The 21,689-nt window shown below is 36.4% G+C and overlaps 1 protein-coding gene across 2 annotated transcripts in view; it reads left to right on the top strand.

Moving 5' to 3' along the window:
- The first annotated feature begins 3,681 nt into the window (after nucleotides 1–3,681).
- Nucleotides 3,682–21,689, top strand: part of LOC123544880 (dynein regulatory complex subunit 7-like) — a 30,261-nt gene continuing 12,253 nt past the window's right edge. Inside the window, exons 1-12 of one of the 2 annotated variants that reach the window (XM_053540929.1) lie at nucleotides 3,682–3,874; nucleotides 7,814–7,985; nucleotides 8,722–8,847; nucleotides 9,932–10,126; nucleotides 10,964–11,122; nucleotides 11,540–11,758; nucleotides 12,330–12,452; nucleotides 15,419–15,466; nucleotides 18,595–18,670; nucleotides 19,556–19,684; nucleotides 20,530–20,658; nucleotides 21,391–21,623. In XM_053540929.1, coding sequence (XP_053396904.1) covers nucleotides 3,711–3,874; nucleotides 7,814–7,985; nucleotides 8,722–8,847; nucleotides 9,932–10,126; nucleotides 10,964–11,122; nucleotides 11,540–11,758; nucleotides 12,330–12,452; nucleotides 15,419–15,466; nucleotides 18,595–18,670; nucleotides 19,556–19,684; nucleotides 20,530–20,658; nucleotides 21,391–21,623 — 1,773 coding nt within the window. In that variant the 5' untranslated portion in view covers nucleotides 3,682–3,710. The remainder of the gene's footprint in view (nucleotides 3,875–7,813; nucleotides 7,986–8,721; nucleotides 8,848–9,931; nucleotides 10,127–10,963; nucleotides 11,123–11,539; nucleotides 11,759–12,329; nucleotides 12,453–15,418; nucleotides 15,467–18,594; nucleotides 18,671–19,555; nucleotides 19,685–20,529; nucleotides 20,659–21,390; nucleotides 21,624–21,689) is intronic. The other variant, XM_045330973.2, reaches the window with a different exon arrangement.

The following is a 21,689-nucleotide window of genomic DNA, read 5'->3' as shown; positions in this document are numbered from 1 at the left end:
TGACGTCACAAACCACGTGTTATGTACACACTGTATAATGATAGAGAGTCTATGGGAAAATCACAATTTTGATGACATTAAAATTGATGACTATAAACTTACGTATGATCGACAATGTAGGGATAGCGCATGTTTTTTCGTGTTATAACATCTGCAGAATCCCAAAGGATTGGATGGTGTCCGATCCCGGTAGGGCGAAGGTACCAACGTATCCTGAGGTATTCTGAAGATGTTATGACAGGAAAATGAACTTGCGCTAACATTATTCTAGCGTTAAAAACAAAATAAATTAATACATTATCCCTAAACGTTATTGAACTTTCATGAAATGCGCGGGAATATCAACGTTGATTTATGACGTTCATTCCTTTTGAATTATCCGTTTTAGGGCACAGTGCCACGGAACGCGCATATATAAAAAGGTGTTTTAACAGCTCGCGAAGAACGGCAGTGAAGTAATATTAAGGATAACATGATGTAATAGGCTTCAATTTCACCAAAAGCGTACATACAACTTGATAATGTAAGCTTTATAAATGTCAAACGATAGAAATAAGGTGCATATTGACAAGTTATATAGTGACAGAAGTTTCAAATATTTCCTTTACATTACCTCCCCTGATAATTTTAGTTTTTCATGAGTTATCTCCCCTGAAAACTAGAAAAAAAGATTTTCTCCTTTTCCATACGGGGAATTTTAGATTTCTTTATGATATTTGTATCAGAATCATATAATGCAGCTTTCTACCGCAAATTTTTCTCGAAACTCAAGTTCAGATTCTCATAATCAAAGAAATTATATATTTCCCATAGGCATTAATGTTAACTTCAATACCGATTATCTGCCCCAAAATGATAAAATTTGAAAAATCTCTCGGTGAAAAGTTTTTAATTTTGAATGTCTTTAAAGTGACCAAATTTCATTTAAATATTACCATCCAAATGTTTAAAGACTCTATAGTTCTCACTCAGTTTTATTAACGTTTCGGCCATAAGGCCTTTATCAAAATGACAAATTCCGAGAATTACTCTACATCATGGCGTCTCATAATATAACAACATTTGAAATACAAAACCGGAACTGACGTTACGTTATTACCATCTAGTTACAAGATATGAAATATGGCTATTAGGCCTACACCATGTTATCCTTACGATATTTAACCATGATTATGGAGATTCTCATATTTCAAGATGATTTTGTGATATTATCTGGAATTATTTTTATTGTGCTGTTTTAGAGGCTTAAATTCTTATAAAATGCATATGTTTGCAGTAAAGACAATTTTAATAACCATGCAGCCAGGAAGCCAGGCTAGGGTGACCGCTGGTAACTGTGAATCATTTAGATTCAAGTTTTGTGTGAATATTGATTTAAATCCTATTCTATATTTCATTTGCAACACAATTAAATATGTCTAAAATAATCCACGATATCTGGAAAAATGAGGTCCGTACTCCTGGGTAATAACTAACGTACGGTGCGGATCTGTAACTGCTGTGTTGATTATTAATTATTCTATTATTCTAACACGATCCGATTCATTTTCCTGTTAAACAAAGAAGGCTGAAAACAGTGAATTATTATACAACAATTCACTGTTCTGACGTCAAAATTATTACGTCATAGCGTCAAACGGCATAGCGGAGCGCTGCAAAAGAAACCGATTGAAAACGGGTCAGTATTTAATGAATGCCGTCAAGGATGTACTTTAAAGTCCTTGGTAACGTGTTAGAATCGAAATAATATATCTAATTTAGTGATTTGCTCTTGAATAAAATCATTGTTTGTCGTTCAGATGCGTATTATTATATCACTCGGGCTGCGCCCTCGTGATATAATTCCTTCGCATCTGAACTCCAAACAATGATTTATTCAGCGACAAATCACTAAATGAGATATATTATTTCTTAAATAGTCCAACTCGTAACGTCGTAGATCTAATTATCACTTTCATTTCAGTTCTGTAACTCAGTCACGTTTAAAAACAGGCGCAATCATATATAAGTGATTCACATCCTCCGAATATATTGCAAGCTGCAGAGAATAAGAATTTTAAATTGCTGTATATAATGCTTTTATCTTGTGAAATGGAACGTCTTTAGCATGTCCTTTAAAAACAGCTATTAAATAATATGCCATGAACTTACAGCATTTAGTTCTGAGCATTACTTTTTTCAATGTCCAACTTTTAACGAACAACGCATATAGCCTAAATCTATTTATATAGGTTGACACGACATTTTTATCCTTTGAACTTGGACTGTTTGTTATTGGGAAAACATGTGCTGTTACCAGAGGAAAATGAAGAACTATTCATCGAAGTTCAAAATTATATAAAACATACTAATCGTTTTGAATAGTGATTGGATGTGTATCATTAATTTAGTCGTTAATTACATCCCGCGTGAGTGTAAAACTCGTTTTTATTAAGGCCCGGTCACACCGACCGAACTTTGTTGGAGCGTTCCTGGAGCGGTGAAAAAATTTCATCACCGCTCGTTACCGTTCACCACCGTTTAACAGAAGTTGGCCCCCGTTAAGGCAACGCCGTATACGCTCGACCACCGCTGATGGTCCCTCGTACCGCTCCGAAAGTTTTGAGCTGCACAAAATATTGCGAGCGGTGGGGAGAGGGCAATTTTCCGCTCCGGCAAAGTTCACCACCGCTCTAACAACGCCCAGTCAAGTTTGGCACCGCTAGACGCAAGTTCGTGGACGCTTGGGTCCTCTAGGCCAACGCAGAAATCTTGAACGCTGGACCACCGCTGCTTAGCCAGCTTTGCCCGGGCGGTGATTAAACGTTGCACAAACTTTGGTGGAGCGGTTGTAAGCATTTTACGAGCGGACACGGGATTGCTGGAACGGTGTCGGGCGTTGAAGCAGCGATCCATTGCGGTGATGAACTTTGGTTTGGCGTTGGTATGGAGGTGTCGGAGCGGGACCAGAACTTCACTATCGACTTCTATAAAAAAATCTATCAGAACTTCTATCAAAGCGATCCGTTCAGCTCCGTAGTCAAAAGCGGTATGCCGCTAAACCAACTTTAAAACCCCGCCGAGCCAACGCACGCATGCGCGGAACGCCGCTCTATCAACGCTCGCGTCACCGCTAAACCAACGCTCGCTACCGCTCGCTACCGTTAAACCAACGCTAAAGCAACGCCGGCTTCAGCGGTGCACCTCAAAGGCAACGCCCGTGTTTTCGATTTTTTTCCCATTTTGTGTGCGGTGACGAGCGTTGTCTAAATTCCGCCCCCTCTTCCTACCGTTGAAGAAACGCTCCAACAAAGTTCGGGCGGTGTGACCGGGCCTTAAACCTAATCCTTGTGGGAACTGGCATCAACTTCTTCAATCTGTTCGAGCTTTTTCTTCTTTCTTATAAGGTCTTTAAAAACCAAAACAGAAATATTGCTCATTTACATTGTATTTTGCTCTTTTATGTTATGATTGTCAGCCGATTAACTTTTAGCCTATATGTTCTTTGTTAGGGGAGGACATTCATTAATGTTGGAAGAACTTGTTGCCCAACACTTTTTGCTTTACTTCTTTATGCTGTGTATATGTTCTGTTATTGTAAATATGTAGAGAGCAAATAAAATATGATTAAACTAAAGTTCTGATTTCCGTTTTAAACTCTGATGCAGTGATGGTTCTATCCGTACACCATAGTTTAGTGCGGGTTGCCATGACGCGCTAGGTAATCAAAAATGGCGGACACTGAACCACAGCTCGAACAAGAAAATACCGAAGATACTCTTAAGGAAGAAGACGAAGAAGGATCTGTTCATAGTGGCGAAGAGCTTACAGAAGATGCACAAGCCTTGAAAGATGAACTTGCAAAAATCGTCGTGCATCCGCCTACAGTCGAACAGTAATTCAATTTGTTATCAGTTTACGCGACATGTTTATATTTTGACGGATGTCTTCAATCAATATTTTGCAAGATATTAAGTGTAGATCGTTTAGTCAAGTTTAGAACATAGCTTACAGGTTCGCTTATTTATTATATTTATGTCATTTATTTATTAGGTGCTAGACAATCATTCCAAATTGAAATTTATTTCACTTGAAATTATTGGTTGGTGAGGTTTGGCAGTGGCTGGGGTCCGGTAACTCAGCCTATGCAATGCAATTTAGACTATATTTGGATAATCATCTATAGGAATTACAACCAAATGAATTAAGTGTCATGGTATAGGACTGTAGTGATAGTAAGTTTATAGCCTTGCTGTTGGATTAAGCCTTTAGTGACGTGGTTGAGTGTCCGCCAGATCTCGAGGTCTGGGTTTCTAGCCCCAGAGGGGACCTTTGTATTTTCTCTCCCAGGATTTACTTTAATGGTGTCAGAAGTGCTTGACGGACTCATGCGGTGTGCATGGAGTGTCATTCTGGAGAGCTGGTAAGCTCTGAAAAGTAAAGGGGGAGAAGCGTAGTGATAGTAGGTTTATAGGCCACTTCCAACAGCCTTGCTGTTGGGTTAACCCTTTAGTGACGTGGTTGAGTGTCCGCCTGCAGATCTCGAGGTCCGGGGTTAGAGCCCCAGAGGGGACCTTGGTATTTTCTCTCCCAGGATTTACTTTAGGATTTATAATAAAAAGGGGAGAAAGTATGTAGGCGACCGGGTAGCTCGGTCAGTAGAGCATCGGAACGGTTTTCTGAGGCCCTGGGTTTGAGTCCCGATCTGGCTGCACATTTTTCTCACCCTGTGACATAAGATTTGATGCATAAGAGAGATTCGGGAGTCAGCGTGATGGAGATCTAATCTGAGCCATTTTAGACAGTTCTGCTTAATTGTTTACATTTTCTTTATTTGGCGCCCAACGTGGGGCTGTGACGGCATTACACTGGTTAGTCTCCGATGCCTGTAACTGCTTATGTATAAAGTACCCTCTGAAATTCAAGGACGAATTTCAAAAATGGTGGGGAAATATGTCACGGTATAGGACTTATAATAAAAAGGGGAGGAAGTATGTAGGCGGCCGGGTAGCTCGGTCGGTAGAGCATCGGAACGTTTTTCTGAGGCCCCGGGTTCGAGTCCCGGTCTGGCTGCACATTTTGCTCACCCTGTGACATAACATTTTATGCATAAGAGAGATTCAGGAGTCAGTGTGATGGAGATCTAATCTGAGACATTTTAGACAGTTCTGCTTGATTGCCCTTACAGAAGAAAAAGGCCTGCTGCGTACTCTTGCTGTGTACATACAGCGTATATGATGCGTTCATGATGTGTACTGAAATCAAGGGCTTTAAATAGTATGCAGGATATACACCGCACATTCACCGATAGTACGTTTGTAGTACACTTTTGACATGCAAATGAGCTCTGCCGCGTACTACTTGCTGCGTACATGCTGTGAACTACATAGTACACAGGATGTACGCTGGAGGAATTTAGTATGCGGGAAATAGTACACAGCATGTACTCGGCACATACACTTTTCACATGCAAATGAGCCTGCGGTGTACTACCCCTGCGGCGTACATGCTGTGTACTCCTGCGGCGTACATGCTGTGTACTCCTGCGGCGTACATGCTGTGTACTCCTGGCCCCGAGTCCTGCAGCGTACATGCTGTGTACTCCTGCTGCATACATGCTGTGTACTCTTGTGGCGAAACTGCTGTGATAATGTAAATTCCTTACCCCACCAACTTTCGTAAATGCTGATCATTTGGACAGAAAAAAACAGAAAAAAGATAAGTGACATGCATCAATAAGTATTTACCCTTACCAAAATAATGTAGATTAATGTTATCAAATAAATTAGTATGCTTTTCTTCATCCACTTTTCAATGAAATAAATCAATTTTTGTAGCATGTAATTTGGTAAACATTTGAAGAAAATGGCGTAACTGCATCAAGGGGAAACAACTTTAATGCAACTAATTATAAGTGTTATGATTTATTATAGATGATGTGTGCGTAGTATGTATTTATTTTGATTAAAATCCATCTGAGAACAATCTAGGACTGGAATTATATAAGCATTTATACACTTTAACGTCCGTAAAAAGTAGCGCATCAAAAAATTTTGGATTGATTTTTTTCAATGGGGCGAGCGCAATTAGCCAAAAACGTTCTGAAAATATACGAGTGGCAAATCCGATGAACAAATTTTTAATTTGGTGAGGCCTTAATGAGTTAACATAATGAGCATTAAAGCCTTTATAAAACATGATAGAATGGTGTTTTGCCTAAGAGTATTCAAATAACAGCGAGAGCTATTAATTCTTCTCATTCGGGTGCTGTTGAGGCATTATCTTGGTAATTATTTCATGTATTACAAAATGTAATGCAACGAAGTTCAAATAAGGCTTTTCAATTATCCAAGTTAGAAAGCTCCAGGATTAATTCAGAATGAAAAAGAATATAGTTTGGCAAATTTTCATTGTTCAGAATACCGGTAATCTGAACTATTCTATGCTATTAACCCTTACCCTGCTAAATTTCTATAATGAACTCGCCATCTTTCAATTTGGACAATACCATTAACTGTTAAAATTGGGTGCATACCAAAAAGTTACTGACTTAATGGCGAACAGTGCAGATCATGATCAGACTGCACGGCTGTGGAGGCTGATCTTGGTCTGCACTGGTCGCAAAGGCAGAATCACTCCTGTTCAGCAGGATAAGGGTTAAGATAAAAGTTACTCGGAAATCAAGTTCTTGCTTCCAAAAAAAAAAAAAAAATGTACAAATCCTTCCTGCATGAAGTGTACTTCAGACTTTTACCTAAAAAAATTCAAAGTATAAACACCAAAAGAAAATGAACAAGTCCCTCCCATGTATATGAAGTTTACTTCATACTTTAACTTATAAAAAAAAAAACTAAGTATAAATGCCAAAAGAAATTGTACAAGTCTTTCCTGCGTATATGAAGTGTACTGCACAAATTTCAAAGTATCTGCGGTGTACATGCAGTGTACTATTTTCTTGTACAAGTCCCTCCTGCGTACATGCAGTGTACTCCTTAAATTTTCAGAGTCTGTGCTGCGTACTTGAAGTGTACTAGTGACCTCCTGCGTACATGCTGTGTACTCGTCGAAATAGTACGCGGCATGTAAGCGGCATGTGGTGTATGTAAAATGTACTCCTCTGGCGTACTACTGTGTTCGCGGCATATACACAGCAAATACGCAGCATGTACGCCACAGAGGCTTGCTTCTGTAAGGGTGTTTACATTTTCTTTAGAAACATAATAACTGAGGAACTGGGGAACACCAGTTAAAACACTCTGGATTGACTAAGCACAGATAATTTAGCAATTTGATGTTTAATTAAGAAATGTGTGACCTTGGTTTCATCTTATAAAGTTTAATTTAGTAGATTTCTTTTTCTTAGTTCAGTTCGTCATTTTTTAATTTTAATTTTCATTTGTTGTTGAGGAATGATTAATTGAAGACTAAAGTTGTATATATGTATGTATACATGTTAACAATATGCATCAAAATGTTTTAGCTCAACTAATTGAAGAATAAGGAGAGCTATCCTACTCATCACTGAGTCGTTGTTGGCATCAGCTTCACACCATAATTAAGTTTTTCGTACTCGAGTCCACAATTAGGAAAATTTTTTGAAACTGCCAACAAGTTTTAAGCAAGAGGGGTACATAACATAAGCAACTGTAAATGGCCTGGCTATATATAAAGCCTAGATTTACTTGAACTGGAACACTGAATTGATAATAAAATTGTACAGTGCATATGCAATAATTTTTTTCTGTACTTTTGCAGTCAGATTTTGTTATGACCATAACAATGCATTTGATGACAATAATGGAAAGAAAGATAAACTATATGTTTTCTCTTCCAGGATTCCAAAAGAAACATTTGATCCGGCAGAATTTCCAGCCTCTTATAAAGAAAATTTACCCAATGAAAATCTAGTTCTACAATTTGCTGAAAACTTCCGTAGACAATATGTGCATTTATATCGGGATAGAAAACCTTTGTTGCTGAATCCAGTCAATGAATGTTTCATAGAGGTATTTGAGCCGCACCATGAGAAAACCAACATAGTGCATTTGCGACCAGCATGGATCAAGACCAGCCTGTGCATCCGCACTGTCTGGTCAGGAACCATGCTGTTCGCTAATGGTTTCTCTTATTACAATAGGCTTTGAAAGCGAACAACATGGATCCTGACCAGACGTCAAAGATACACAGACTTGTCTGATAGCAAACACACTATGTTGGTTTTCTCATGGTGCGGCTCATTTATACATTGTATAAATAAAATTATGCAGAATTTCTAACCAGCCTTTTCACATTTAATATAGTTAAAATATTTTTTCTGGCATATTTAAAAATATTAACCCTGCCGGATAACACACACAAATAAAGCCATGTGTGCATTAAAAGGCAGGGTTTACACATGCATGAACACCAGAAAAAAATTAATTTTATAATTGCCAGTAAACATGTTTCTCAACCAATTTTTCATTTTTTAAGTATTTATCTTTTTGAAACAACATATTGCTGGTTGTCAGAATATACAGCAGTGAAATATTAAAAGTCTTGCCATTATCTTGCACTGAAATTAAATTTGTTGCATCAAATCAGTAACTTTAACACATAATATCTTTCATATCAGTTTCATTTCCCAGATACTGATATAGTTTGATAACTACAAATTTATGTCAAGACATAATCATCAATTTCTTACACATTTTAATGAATAAGATATGCGATGTGAGAAATGCCAAATGCTTTTATTTTTAGAAATTTGTATGTACAACAATTCGACCAACCCAGCTTGAGTATAAGGAGCTGTACAACTGGGATGGAGCTGCAGAATTTGTTGCAGACTACCTTAATTTTGAAACTCTAGATCCTCCATATGAACTGGTAAGATTGTCTTGTTCTCTAAAAACAAGGAATTATTTTTTTTGTATTGAAAGTAGAAATAGTTGTTACAATTTAGTTGAGTATGAACATTTAACAGCTGTATCCAGGACTTATATTATACCAGATTTATATAGTGTCCTTCTCATAATAAACATGTTCAAAGGCACTTTACAAAGCACAGTGGCAGTCACTCCGGGCACCAAATTCATCGAGGTCTTCTACTAGTGAAAATACTGTGATCTGATAAGAGGGACAGAGTGAGAGAAAGTTTCTTTTGTTTTCCAGTATATCCTAAGCTGCTGCTTGGATGAACAAACATTTTTGTGAAATTTGCTTTTCGTTTACAATAAAAAAATTTATTATGTGTTAATTATTGTTTTGATAAAAAATAGTGTTACAGAGTTTCATGTTACTACTTCAAATGGAAATGAGAATCAGTTAAACCTGGACTTAAAAACTAATTAGGCAGTCACTATCTATATTTCCATCAAGCTGCGTTATTTTGATTTAAGTTATGGACCTGTAATGACACTGGGCAATTTCCGAGTGATGATGTATTCTCATTAGATAATTTGGTATTCTTTGAACTTAAATTTAGCTGAACATGTATACACAGCCTTCAGTTTAAACCAGAGAATGTCGAAATCACAGACAGTATGTAATTTAGGCTGATTGTCATTACGGATAAAAAATTTAAAGTTAAAAAAAAGTTTCTTGTTTAACGCGGGTAGTTGACAGAATGGGTGGAACAACTTATTTGCAGCCGAGCCCACAGCAGGCATCATGTTTACCTCCCCAGCATCCAGTCTAGGCTGATACTGCTGGAAACAGTATTAATTTAAGTAAATCACCCAGGACTGAACACTAGTCAGGATATCAGCCGCAACTGGGAATCAAACCCGGACTGCTGGTGTTATAGTCCAATCTGCTAACCACTGCGCCACTGATCCACTACCATTACACATTTTTTTCAGAAAGCTAGTTACAACTTATGAAAGAATGAAGTAGTTTTGGTGTGACATTTAGTTTTCCAAACTGAATGGAAATAGTCATAATTGGGTATTTGAAATTTCATATTTTATAGCCAAAACGACTGCTGTCACCGACCACAATATTGAAGCGACAGAAAGGCAACTGTTTTGAGTACAGTACGTTACTCTGCTCCCTTCTGATTGGTGCTGGATATGATGCATACGTTGTTAGTGGTTATGCAACAAGAGAGGTGTGTCTGGCAGATGAATCAAGAGAAATATGCCCACTGCTGAAGAGAAAGGAGGAGGTACTTGATACTTTTTTCTTCAAAATTTTGCAATATTTTAATTTTCTAGTTACATTAAAATTCTGATAAAAATTCTCAGTTTGATCTCAACATAGACAATATATGGATAACAGCTGGAGACAACATGCGTTGTTCAGGTCAGCCCTGTTGCTTGTGTCATCCTTGCTACAGCAAGTGGTGTTTCTCTTGATACACTTGTGTCATCCATGCTAGAGCAAGTGGTGTTTCTCTGGATATGCTTGTGTCATCCATGCTAGAGCAAGTGGTGATTTCCTGGATACACTTGTGTCATCCATGCTAGAGCAAGTGGTGTTTCTCTGGATATGCTTGTGTCATCCATGCTAGAGCAAGTGGTGTTTCTCTGGATACGCTTGTGTCATCCATGCTAGAGCAAGTGGTGTTTCTCTGGATACGCTTGTGTCATCCATGCTAGAGCAAGTGGTGTTTCTCTGGATACGCTTGTGTCATCCATGCTAGAGCAAGTGGTGATTTTCTGGATACACTTGTGTCATCCATGCTAGAGCAAGTGGTGTTTCTCTGGATACGCTTGTGTCATCCATGCTAGAGCAAGTGGTGTTTCTCTGGATACGCTTGTGTCATCATTGCTAGAGCAAGTGGTGTTTCTCTGGATACCCTTGTGTCATCATTGCTAGAGCAAGTGGTGTTTCTCTGGATACGCTTGTGTCATCCATGCTAGAGCAAGTGGTATTTCTCTGGATATGCTTGTGTCATCCATGCTAGAGCAAGTGGTGTTTCTCTGGATATGCATCAGAAAAATGTGCTTGAGTAATATCATGAAAATTTATATTCTGTTCTGATTTATGTTTCATTTAATAGATAAAAGCAGAAGAGAAAAAGAAAGAGTTGAAGAAATACACAGTGAAACCACCTAAAGATTTACAGAGCAAGTTTGAACGTAAGCAGGCTGCGAAGGCCCAGGCTGAAAAAGAGGCAGAGGAGGCCAAGCGTAGAGCTGAGGAGGAGGAGAGACTGGCTGTAAATATTAATCGATACTAGTGTTGAAAATCAGACAAATTTTCATGTTGATTAATCAGTACAAATGCAATTTGATCAATCATAAATCATGCATTTATTTATGTTCAAAATAAAATGAAAAAAGCCTCTTCGATTTGGGGCAGTGCAATAATTCAAGTATATCTCTAACTTTATACACAATTCATAGGTTTTTACAAACATTTAATAAATCATTTAACATTTGCGTAATTTCTGTTGCATTTGGCAAACAGTTAACAGATCTTCAATAAATTGTTCTAACTTGTAGCTCTAGTTCTGCTAGTCTGTACTATTGGTTTATGTTCTATACATTTATTTCTGTACACTGTTTGAAAATGTTTACAATAATAGCTGTATACATTTAACGATATAAAGTGTTACAATATTTAAATGTTTCAGGAGCTTGAGAAACCCCCTCCAGACCCACTGTATGGTTTACGTATTCACTCATGGGTACTTATCCTGTCTGGTAAACGTGAAGTACCAGAGAGTTTCTTTGTGGAGCCGTTCACTGGCTTGTCACACCCTGTTGAGAGTACCAACTACCTAGGTATAGAGAGTGTGTGGAACCATGTCAACTACTGGGTCAACATGCAGGACTGCTCTGAGGGAGTAAAGGTTTGTTCTACTGCATTAGGCAAAGTTGTCTCTTCTACCTGATGACAAGATCTACGTATCGCGGGGTCGTGAGTTCAATCTCTTGGCGGGCTGCATATTCTCTGTGATGATTTGATAAAAGACATTGTGTCTGATATCATTTGTCCAAGTGGGGAAGTTGGCAGTTTATTGCAGAGAACAGGTTTGTACTGGTACAGTATCCAGGAACACTGGTTAGGTTAACTGCCCACCGATACATTACTGAATTCGAAATACTGTTGAAAAATGACATTAAACCCAAAACAAACAAACAATCAAATCTACCTGATGTATGGTCTAACATACTGACATTTGTATCTAGTAGAGGAGATTGTTTTCACTTTAGGGGGTTTATGACTGTTTTTGTCCCATATTGATACAACAATAAATCATGTGCATGGCAAAAACATGTAATACCAGCGTGTTAGATTCTGTATAATATGTATGAAAATTGTATTATTTGGACATGAAGTGAGTGACTTGTTTTTTTTTTCAATTTCTGTTAAAAAATTTCTAAAACTACCTTACTATTAACAAAATTTTAAATTTACAGAATCTTAGTTATGATCTTGGAGACTGTACAAGATGGGAGTACATGTTCCCAAACACAGACAAACCATTGTTACAGATTCCCGAGGCCGAGGATGACATCATGGACGGTCTTGATGATGAGGAGGTCTGTTAACATTTGTCTTTCTTCTGCACTCTTTTTTTTCCTGTTACAAGATTTTTACATTCATGGAGGTGGGTTTTTTAACTAGTTTTTTTTTTCAATGAGGATTTGAAAAGATACAAGTAGTATTGATAACTGATATACTTTATTTTTTATATTACACCATTTTTAAAAAAGACTTTTGCACTGTTTATGGCATGTGGTGAATACTGCTGTATAATATAATTGTATGCACATACACAAAAAATGGAATGATACACTTTTGAACGTAAAAGATGTTTTAATTTTTATGCCCCCGAAGGGAGGCATATAGTTTTTGAACCGTCTGTCGGTCTGTCAGTCTGTCGGTCTGTCAGTCTGTCAGTCTGTCCGCAATTTTCGTGTCCGGTCCATATCTTTGTCATCGATGGATGGATTTTCAAATAACTTGGCATGAATGTGTACCATAGTAAGACGAGGTGTCGCGCGCAAGACCCAGGTCCGTAGCTCAAAGGTCAAGGTCACACTTAGACATTAAAGGATAGTGCATTGATGGGCGTGTCCGGTCCATATCTTTGTCATCCATGGATGGATTTTCAAATAACTTGGCATGAATGTGTACCACAGTAAGACGACGTGTCGCGCGCAAGACCCAGGTCCGTAGCTCAAAGGTCAAGGTCACACTTAGACGTTAAAGGATAGTGCATTGATGGGCGTGTCCGGTCCATATCTTTGTCATCCATGGATGGATTTTCAAATAACTTGGCATGAATGTGTACCACAGTAAGACGACGTGTCACGCGCAAGACCCAGGTCCGTAGCTCAAAGGTCAAGGTCACACTTAGACGTTAAAGGTCATTTTTCATGACAGTGCATTGATGGGGGTGTCCGGTCCATATCTTTGTCATTCATGCATGGATTTTAAAATAACTACGCATGAATATGTGACACAGTAAGATGACGTGTCGCGCGCAAGACCTAGCTCCGTAGGTCAAAGGTCCTAAACTCTAACATCGGCCATAACTATTCATTCAAAGTGCCATCGGGGGGCATGTGTCATCCTATGGAGACAGCTCTTGTTTGAGATCATTAAAATTCTAATTTGAGTCAATTTTATTTATATCGTTCAAATTTTTGACACTTAGCCATTGAACAAAGCTCAAAAATGTGAATGAAACCTAGACCTAGGTGCTCCAGTATGATAATTGTAAGGGTTGTTTTACTGTCATTTTTCTCTTTTCTATATTATCTAAATTTTTGTTTGCTGGTATAGAATCAAAGACAATTTTCTTGTATGTTTTATTATACATGGCTTATTTACCTCTTTTAAATGCTATTGCATTAACACATTTAATGCATACAGCACTGATTTTAGAATGAGTTTGAGTAATTTAAGATTAATTTAGGTTTTGATGCATGTTATTTTTTGATCTTTTATAAAGATGATATAACTCTTTCAGCTTTTAAAGGTAGTGAAATTTAATTTCTAGATAAAGTGTTTGATTGTTAATTGCTTATAACTGAAGGGGGTTTTTGTTGTAAAATGTGGAAATTTAATACTGGCATTTAAATCCATTGCTTTAACCTAAAGTTGTCTAATGTGCTTAAATGATCTGTTAAGATAGAGAATTTGTTGTGCTTGTTTTGGTGACTCCAGCCAACATAGTCTGTCATGAAAGTTACGTTTTGTGTGAAGTATGTGTTGTACAGTTGTTATATACTTTTTCACCTGACAGCTTTCAGACATTTCAGACCATCCTGTATGTTAAGATGAAATATCAAGAGTATAAAGGACTTTATAAGCATGACCATTTGAAATTTTTCAAATATGAGAGCTTTATTTGTAAGATTTCTGCCAGCAGCGTCACATTGTTGGCATTATCAGCATCCATGACATATTTGCTTCTGAATACTGGGCTTAAAACCTCACTTGGATTTTCGGATGTGGAAGGTTGGTGGTTCTATCCAGGTGATTGTTTTTGCCATATGAGCCGTGCCATGGGAAAACCAACATAGTGGGTGTGCGACCAGCATGGATCCAGACCAGCCTGCGCATCCGCGCAGTCTGGTCAGGCTCCATGCTGTTCGCTTTTAAAGCCTATTGGAATAGGAGAAACTGTTAGCGAACAGCATGGATCCTGACCAGACTGCCCGGATGCGCAGGCTGGTCTGGATCCATGCTGGTCGCACACCCACTATGTTAGTTTTCCCATGGCATGGCTCATATGTAATGCTTGAAGTTGCACCTGTATGTCTCCTCTACCATCAAAAACTGTGTTGGTGTGACAATATACCCAACAAAAAACAAACTACTAAGCAAAATGCTCTCAACATTCACACACATGTCTTTGACATGAGACCTGACAGTACCTGATACATAATTCTAGCCTGTATTTTGTCAAAATTATGACCCTCTTTAACCGCTCTCTAACCTTTAAATTTTCGTTAAAGTTTTGCTTGGTAAGTAGGTTTTGCAGAAGATAATGAGCCAAAAACTTCACACATATCTTTTGCATCTTAAGTTGACTCACAGGACAAGTTATGTTAAGTCTAGCTTATATTTGTACATAGAAAATTTGTTGAAGTGTTGCTTGTAAGCAGATTTTTATAAACTATTTGACTAAATGCTTTCAGACTTGTCAAAAGTTTCTTGCATCATGAGATTTCACTGAGCAGGTTTTGCAACTTTGGCTTACATTTGTTGTAATTATGGCCCATTTCAATATAAAAAAATATGAAGGTTTATCAGGTAAGCAAGTTTCTGAGAAACTTTTCAAATTCAGCATCATAAAATGATCATTCATATCTAGGTGCCATATTTCTGACTAACAGTTTACAAAATTTTGCCCAGTTCTCAAGTTAGAAAATTTTTGTAAAACTTTTCTATGTAAGGTAGTATTCCGTAGAAAGGTCTCAAGTAGTGGAGGTACTGTCATTAGGCAGCATTATGTTTGTATTTGTTTTGTGAGCTATGTTCTTGTCATTTTCAGGACGACAAACATTACATGCGAGATAACACTATGTATTCTGATGACCATGTAATTCTATGTTCTGTGTAAAACTATATGTCCTCATTGCTTTACCACATATATCATCTGAGTGTGCATTCTTAACTGCATGTTAGGGTTTTAGTGTGTCAGGTACATTTAAACAGGAATTGTTGCTAGATTTTTGTCCATTGTCCAAATTCCTCTTAAGATAAATTTTGTTTGTTTACAGAAATGGCTTATGTCAGTATTTAAAAAAAAATCCTTCACTCATTTCATATGACCTACCATTTGTTATTTTGCCAGCGTTTTATAATAACTGAAAGTATTTTTTTAAATATAGCATACACTTAGAACAATATGTCGTTGATAAAAAAAAATTAAAATTCAATAAAATCAAACAATGACGTATATAAATATACCCATTTTATGGCTTCGACCTATTAAAGTAACAATAAAATGTATAGAATTTACAAACTAGAAAAAATGTGATGTCAGTGGAGAGAAAATGACAAAAAAGCACAGTGATGCTGTTAACAAGAATTGTGCCCTGACGAAAAAGATTATTTGATATAAATTTGTGTGATATTTGACCATTTTCTAGCGAAAAATCAAAATCTACATAATCTATATTCTCACAAATTATAATCGTCTGTTTTCTAGTGACAGAACTTTTATGCATATTTTTTTACTTAAAAAATTGAGTGTGATGGTAACATGAATAAAACCGTATCTTTGTGTGATTCCATATTTTTGAAATTTTTGCATAATATTAACAATTAATTTATCTACAGTACTATGGTTTATTTAAAAAAAAGTATTTTCAGTAATTTTTTTAAGATTTAGGCTGAATAGCAAATGGTGGGGCAGCTGTTTAGATCAGTATAATTACATTAAATGGTTGAAAATCTAGCATATTGTATAATTGGCCATCAGTTTTTGCATTGTTTCTTACAAAAACTGAAAAAAAACCTATAAAAATCAGACAATAAAAGTATGGAAACACTTGTATCTAAATTAACATACTTACTAAACTGAACAATGTCTGCTTCTAGAAGTGATATGAACCTATTAAGAAACAAGTGTTCATTTAGACATTTTTTTTAAGTGAGACTGAAAAATTACTGGTATTGAACAGCTGTTAGCTGTATAAAAAGAGCATTAATTCAAGCGAAAAGCATTGAAAAATAGGTATTTGTAATTTCATTTTTTTGTCATTCCTTAGGAGTATTTGAGCTTATAGATTGTTATGATTTAAGTGTTTTGCTGTTCACATTATTGGGTAAATTTGGAGTACAGTTCTTCATCAGTGGTTGTGGATTGTACATTATATTTTTTTTTAAATTTTGCAACAAAACATTTTTTTTTTGGATAACTACTTTTTAAGGTCCAGTAATAAGAGAAAAATTGCCTTAATACTTACTACATTTATCAGTTAAAATGTACTTTATGTTTCTACAATTCTGTTACCATACACAGATGATACTGCAAGTTCTTAGTGGTGTCAAAAACTCAACAAATGGTGTCTTAAATGTTAAAAGTGAAATTGCAGTCTTGTATTACTATACTTAAGTATTTTTGAAGATTTCATACATCATGCTGCATTGATACATGCTTACATTTATACCCCTCACTGCCCTACCTGTTTTAAATGTGTGATGTTAAAGTAGGGGTGTCACAGATATTCCCATCCAAAGCCTGTTCCATGCTAGCAAAGACTTTACCCTTTCTCACCTGCTTATTTAATGCTTTGTTAGTTAAGTAGAAAGGGGTACTCCAGTAAGTTTCATCAACACAATTCAGTATAGACTGATGAAGAAACCATAAATTCATTTTCTTGTCTGCATGAACTACTAAAATGTAATGTCCTGATCAATAGTAGAGCATTTTTGATGGACTAGATCAACACATATATCTACATACTTATGGTGTTACATATTGCTCATGTCCAAAAGCTTCATGAAGTGAACAACACTTAAACATAATTCCTTGCCCAGTTACACTTAAACTGTTGCAGTGTGCATCCACAAGCTTAAATCATATTGACACAAGCTTACCAGCCAAGCGTTTTTTGAGAAGTGAGGTGTGTTCACACTCAGCACAAGTTTTAGCTGATTATCATTTAAAATCTGTGTTTTTTATTATGCTCCCCAAAGGGAGAGCATATAGTTGCCGCTTTATCCATCTATCTGTCTGTGCATCACACTTTTGTCCGGAGTATAACTTGAAAAGTATTAATGGCATTTGATTGAAACTTCACATAGTCATAGAGGCCATTAAGACAAAGTGCAGTATCAAAGAATCATTACTTGAAAATTATTAATGGCTTTTCATTGAAATTTCACAAAATGATAGAGGCCATTTTTTTTTAGGTTTTTCTAATATGTTATTCCCCATATTGGGACAAGCACTTGCGTCGGGGAGCATCATTCAGTTTTACCAATTCCTTGTTTAGATTGAAATTGTTCCTTAGTATATGTACATGAGTTACTTTTTTGTGAAAAACAGAGTTTGCCGTGGTTTGATAATCAGAGATTTGTTTGTTTCAGCAGTTCTGTATATAGCACTTGTTTCTTACTAATGTGCTGTTCAAATGTTTAGAGAAACTGTAACTAGTTTTATAAATTTCTTGTCAAGAAATTTTGTAGATTTTTTTCTCAACAATTTTTTTATTGTTAAGTAATTACAGCCAAGCTATTTCTTAGTTTTATTCTTTCTGGTCATATCAGTGATTGAACAATTATGCAGTAGATTGTGTGAATTTCATGTTGGGTTTATTTAGTGATTTATGGGTTAGCAGTCTCATTTGCATTGCTAAGAGTCACAAATACAAATATTCGTGTTTTAGGACATTATGCAGATTAACCTTTACCCTGCTAAATTTCTAAAATGGACTGGTCCATCATTCAGTTTTGGCAGTACCACTTATAATTCAAAGGGGTGTTCACTGTAAATTTACTGACTGAACAGTGCAGACCATGATCAGCCTGCATGGATGTGCATGCTTATCTTGGTCTACACTGGTTGCAAAGGCAACATTTACCGCCAGCAGGCTAAAGGTTGATATTGATGAATTTGACAGTGGCATTATTTGCATTGAATATTAGCAAAAATAAAACCGTCTTGATTATTATTCAGTCTACAATAAGAGAGTAATATTGTACTCCTGTCTTTACTAGGAAGCACAAGAGGACCTGGAAAAACAGCTGGATCTTCCACCCACCTGGGTAGAACCCATCAGAATATCAAAGAAAGGTAGAGAGATTTTTTCTTTATGTACAAATCCTTATTGTAGTGTGATACCATTTTTGTGTGAGCTCAAGAAAAGAAACACACACACTATTCTGACTTTGGTACAAGAATTGCTTCTTTTCTTTAGTTGATATGTGTTAAAGTAATATGTACTAAGTACTGCATTCTTTCTCAACTTTATGCAATTTTTTTGAATACAGTACAACTTGTGGTATCCCTATGGCAGAGTGGTTAAAGTCACTTGTTGTCAAATCAGTTGGGTCTAACACCCAACAAGGGATATAGAACTCTTCCATATGAGAAAGCCATCCAGCTGATTTACAGAAAGTCATCGGTACTCATGTGCCCAATCCCAGCAATTTATTTCCTTCTTTATAAAGTATTGGTAAAAGGACCTAATTTCCCAATTCAAAAAATGACAATTATTCCCAATTTTCAAGCAAAGATTCGCAAAAAGTCAAAGAAAACTGGTCAAATTGTCTAGTGGTTTGGTATTTTATTGACTTGTACATGCAAAAGAAATTTAAACTTTGCAGATATTAATGATTGCTTGCTTGCAATTTTATAATAAGTACAGGCCTCTGCCACGATTCTTCCCAATTTAGTCTATATCCGACCTTTTCCCAAAGTGACAAAAAAATAGATGAAACCTTGCAGGAGATAATCCAGTCAGTTTACTGTAGATTAAAGATCAAGAAATGATAGCATGGTTGGATGAAAAACTTGGTGTTAAAGAAAATTATAGAAATCAGCAGAATGAAGGCAAAGCTTTGCAGCTATGTTACAGTTAAAAGATAGAAATACTGTATAAGAATTTTTTCTCTCATGAAAATGGCAGTTAATAATGTTTCTTCAAATCAGTGACAACTGATTTTTTTTTTTCTTCAGATTTTGAAATGCGGTGCCCACAGGGAAAGAAGAACAAATTATACAAGAGAGCTAAACTTGAGAAATTTGCCCACTATCTCATGAAAGATGGACTTGTTTCCAGACTGTCAGTGTACTCAGACAGAGAATGTAAGTTTTTTTTATGAGTATTTATTTGATTATAATATACATTATTATATGATACACATCACGTTTCTATGCTAGGAAGAGATTATATTTCAAACCACCAAATAAAACATCTAATTATATACTAATTGTCCTTATCCCTTATCATGCTGCACATGATTGATTCTGCCTTTGCGACTAGTGTAGATCATGATCAGTCTGCACATCCATGCAGTCTGATCAAGATCTGCTTTTTTCGCCGTTCAGTTAGTATCTTTTTGGTAAGCACTCCTTTTAAAAGTTAACAGTATTGTCCAAATTGAAAGATGAAGTTCATTATATAAATTTAGCAGGGTAAGGGTTAATCATGACCAAATTGTAATTTTGATAAATCAGAATGAAATACTGTGAAATTATTTGTGGCATGAAATTTCATGGATTGGGCCAAAATGTCTATTTCTTGGGGAGATAAATTTCTGGATTTTATTTTCTGAACCTAAAATGAGTTGGAATTATATTTGTTCACTGGTATATATTTTTGTGGATTGACCCAACCAGGAAAACCACAAAAAAATCCACAAGAATTAGTCTCCCTTGAATATTGGGGGTGTATCAAAATGAGGGTTTAAGTTTTTAGTTGTTTCGGTTCCTTTTCTCAAGGGTAAAGAGGAAATATATACAGTAATTGTATAACATTTTAGCTTGAACCAGAATGGTCAAACAGACAAATTGGTGTGGCATCATTTCCTACTAATAACAAAGCAGGTAACTTTGATTGCCTATCATTGTAACACTAGAAATATTTGGTAAATTTTGCTAATGAATGTGAAAAGCCATGGTCTATTCAGAAATTGTTTATTTTACTTCAGTGACAGATTTGGTAATGACACGTGAGTATTTTGCTCACCGTGAGGATAAGTTATACAACAGAGTACATAACCACCAGACAACATGGATAACAGAATACTTCCAACCCGGCAGAGCTAAATGTGTTAAAGGTACTTGTACTCACAGTTTTCAGTATACACGATTACATTTACATTTTAAATGTTTTCTGTAGTGGCAGATCTTTACTTTTAAAAATTATGTTATTAGTACATGAGCCGTGCCATGGGAAAACCAACATAGTGGCTTTGCGACCAGCATGGATCCAGACCAGCCTGCGCATCCGCGCAGTCTGGTCAGGATCCATGCTGTTTGCTAACAGTTTCTCCAATTCCAATAGGCTTTAAAAGCGAACAGCATGGAGCCTGACCAGACTGCACGGATGCGCAGGCTGGTCTGGATCCATGCTGGTCGCACACCCACTATGTTGGTTTTGTCATGGCATGGCTCACATATATTCTAGCTTTATAATATTTTCAATTTCTTTTCTTCTTTGGACAGGTCCTGTAAAGAACCTGTTTCCAACTGCAAAAAACTACTTTAATTCCCAAATTGTATGTTTTCATGAGTTGTTTTTCCAAAATTTCTTGTCATTTACAACTGATTTTTACTCACTTTATAATGTTTTCGGGGACTCATATTTTTTATCTGACTGGCACTTGATCCATTCCCAAAATAGGATAAGAAATGCTGTGCTTGCAATAATAAATTGACGAAAATTAATTTCAGTTTGAAAAACCATACTTAACTTAAAGTGAAGAGTAGTTGTAAGCACTAAAATTTTGATAATTTTAAGTACATGTTAGATTTAGCTATGCATAAGTCTTCCTATTTTATTTGTGCAGAACATCAGTATAAGGCTGGAAGTCCTGGACCTGAGAATGAGAGGACTATGTTATTCTATGATGAAGCTAGAGTAGACGGTCTTGTCAAACGTATTGAGACTCCTGCAGAAATGACGGAACATTTTCACAACAGGGATGATTTCTTGTATTACAAACATATTGATTTTGGAAAGAAACCTAAGAAGTTTGGTCCACAAGATGGTTCCTCTTCACAAACTCATAGACCTATACTTGTAAGTGTGTCTAAAGATTATATGAATCTTTCCCGGGTTTAAGGTGCATACAGAAATATCTGGTTT

The sequence above is a fragment of the Mercenaria mercenaria genome, chromosome 1 (genome assembly GCF_021730395.1).
Source record: "Mercenaria mercenaria strain notata chromosome 1, MADL_Memer_1, whole genome shotgun sequence".
In the NCBI taxonomy this organism is placed as follows: Eukaryota; Metazoa; Mollusca; class Bivalvia; order Venerida; family Veneridae; genus Mercenaria; species Mercenaria mercenaria.
Note: the sequence above shows the minus strand (reverse complement) of the source record. Positions and strands in the feature narration are given on the sequence as shown.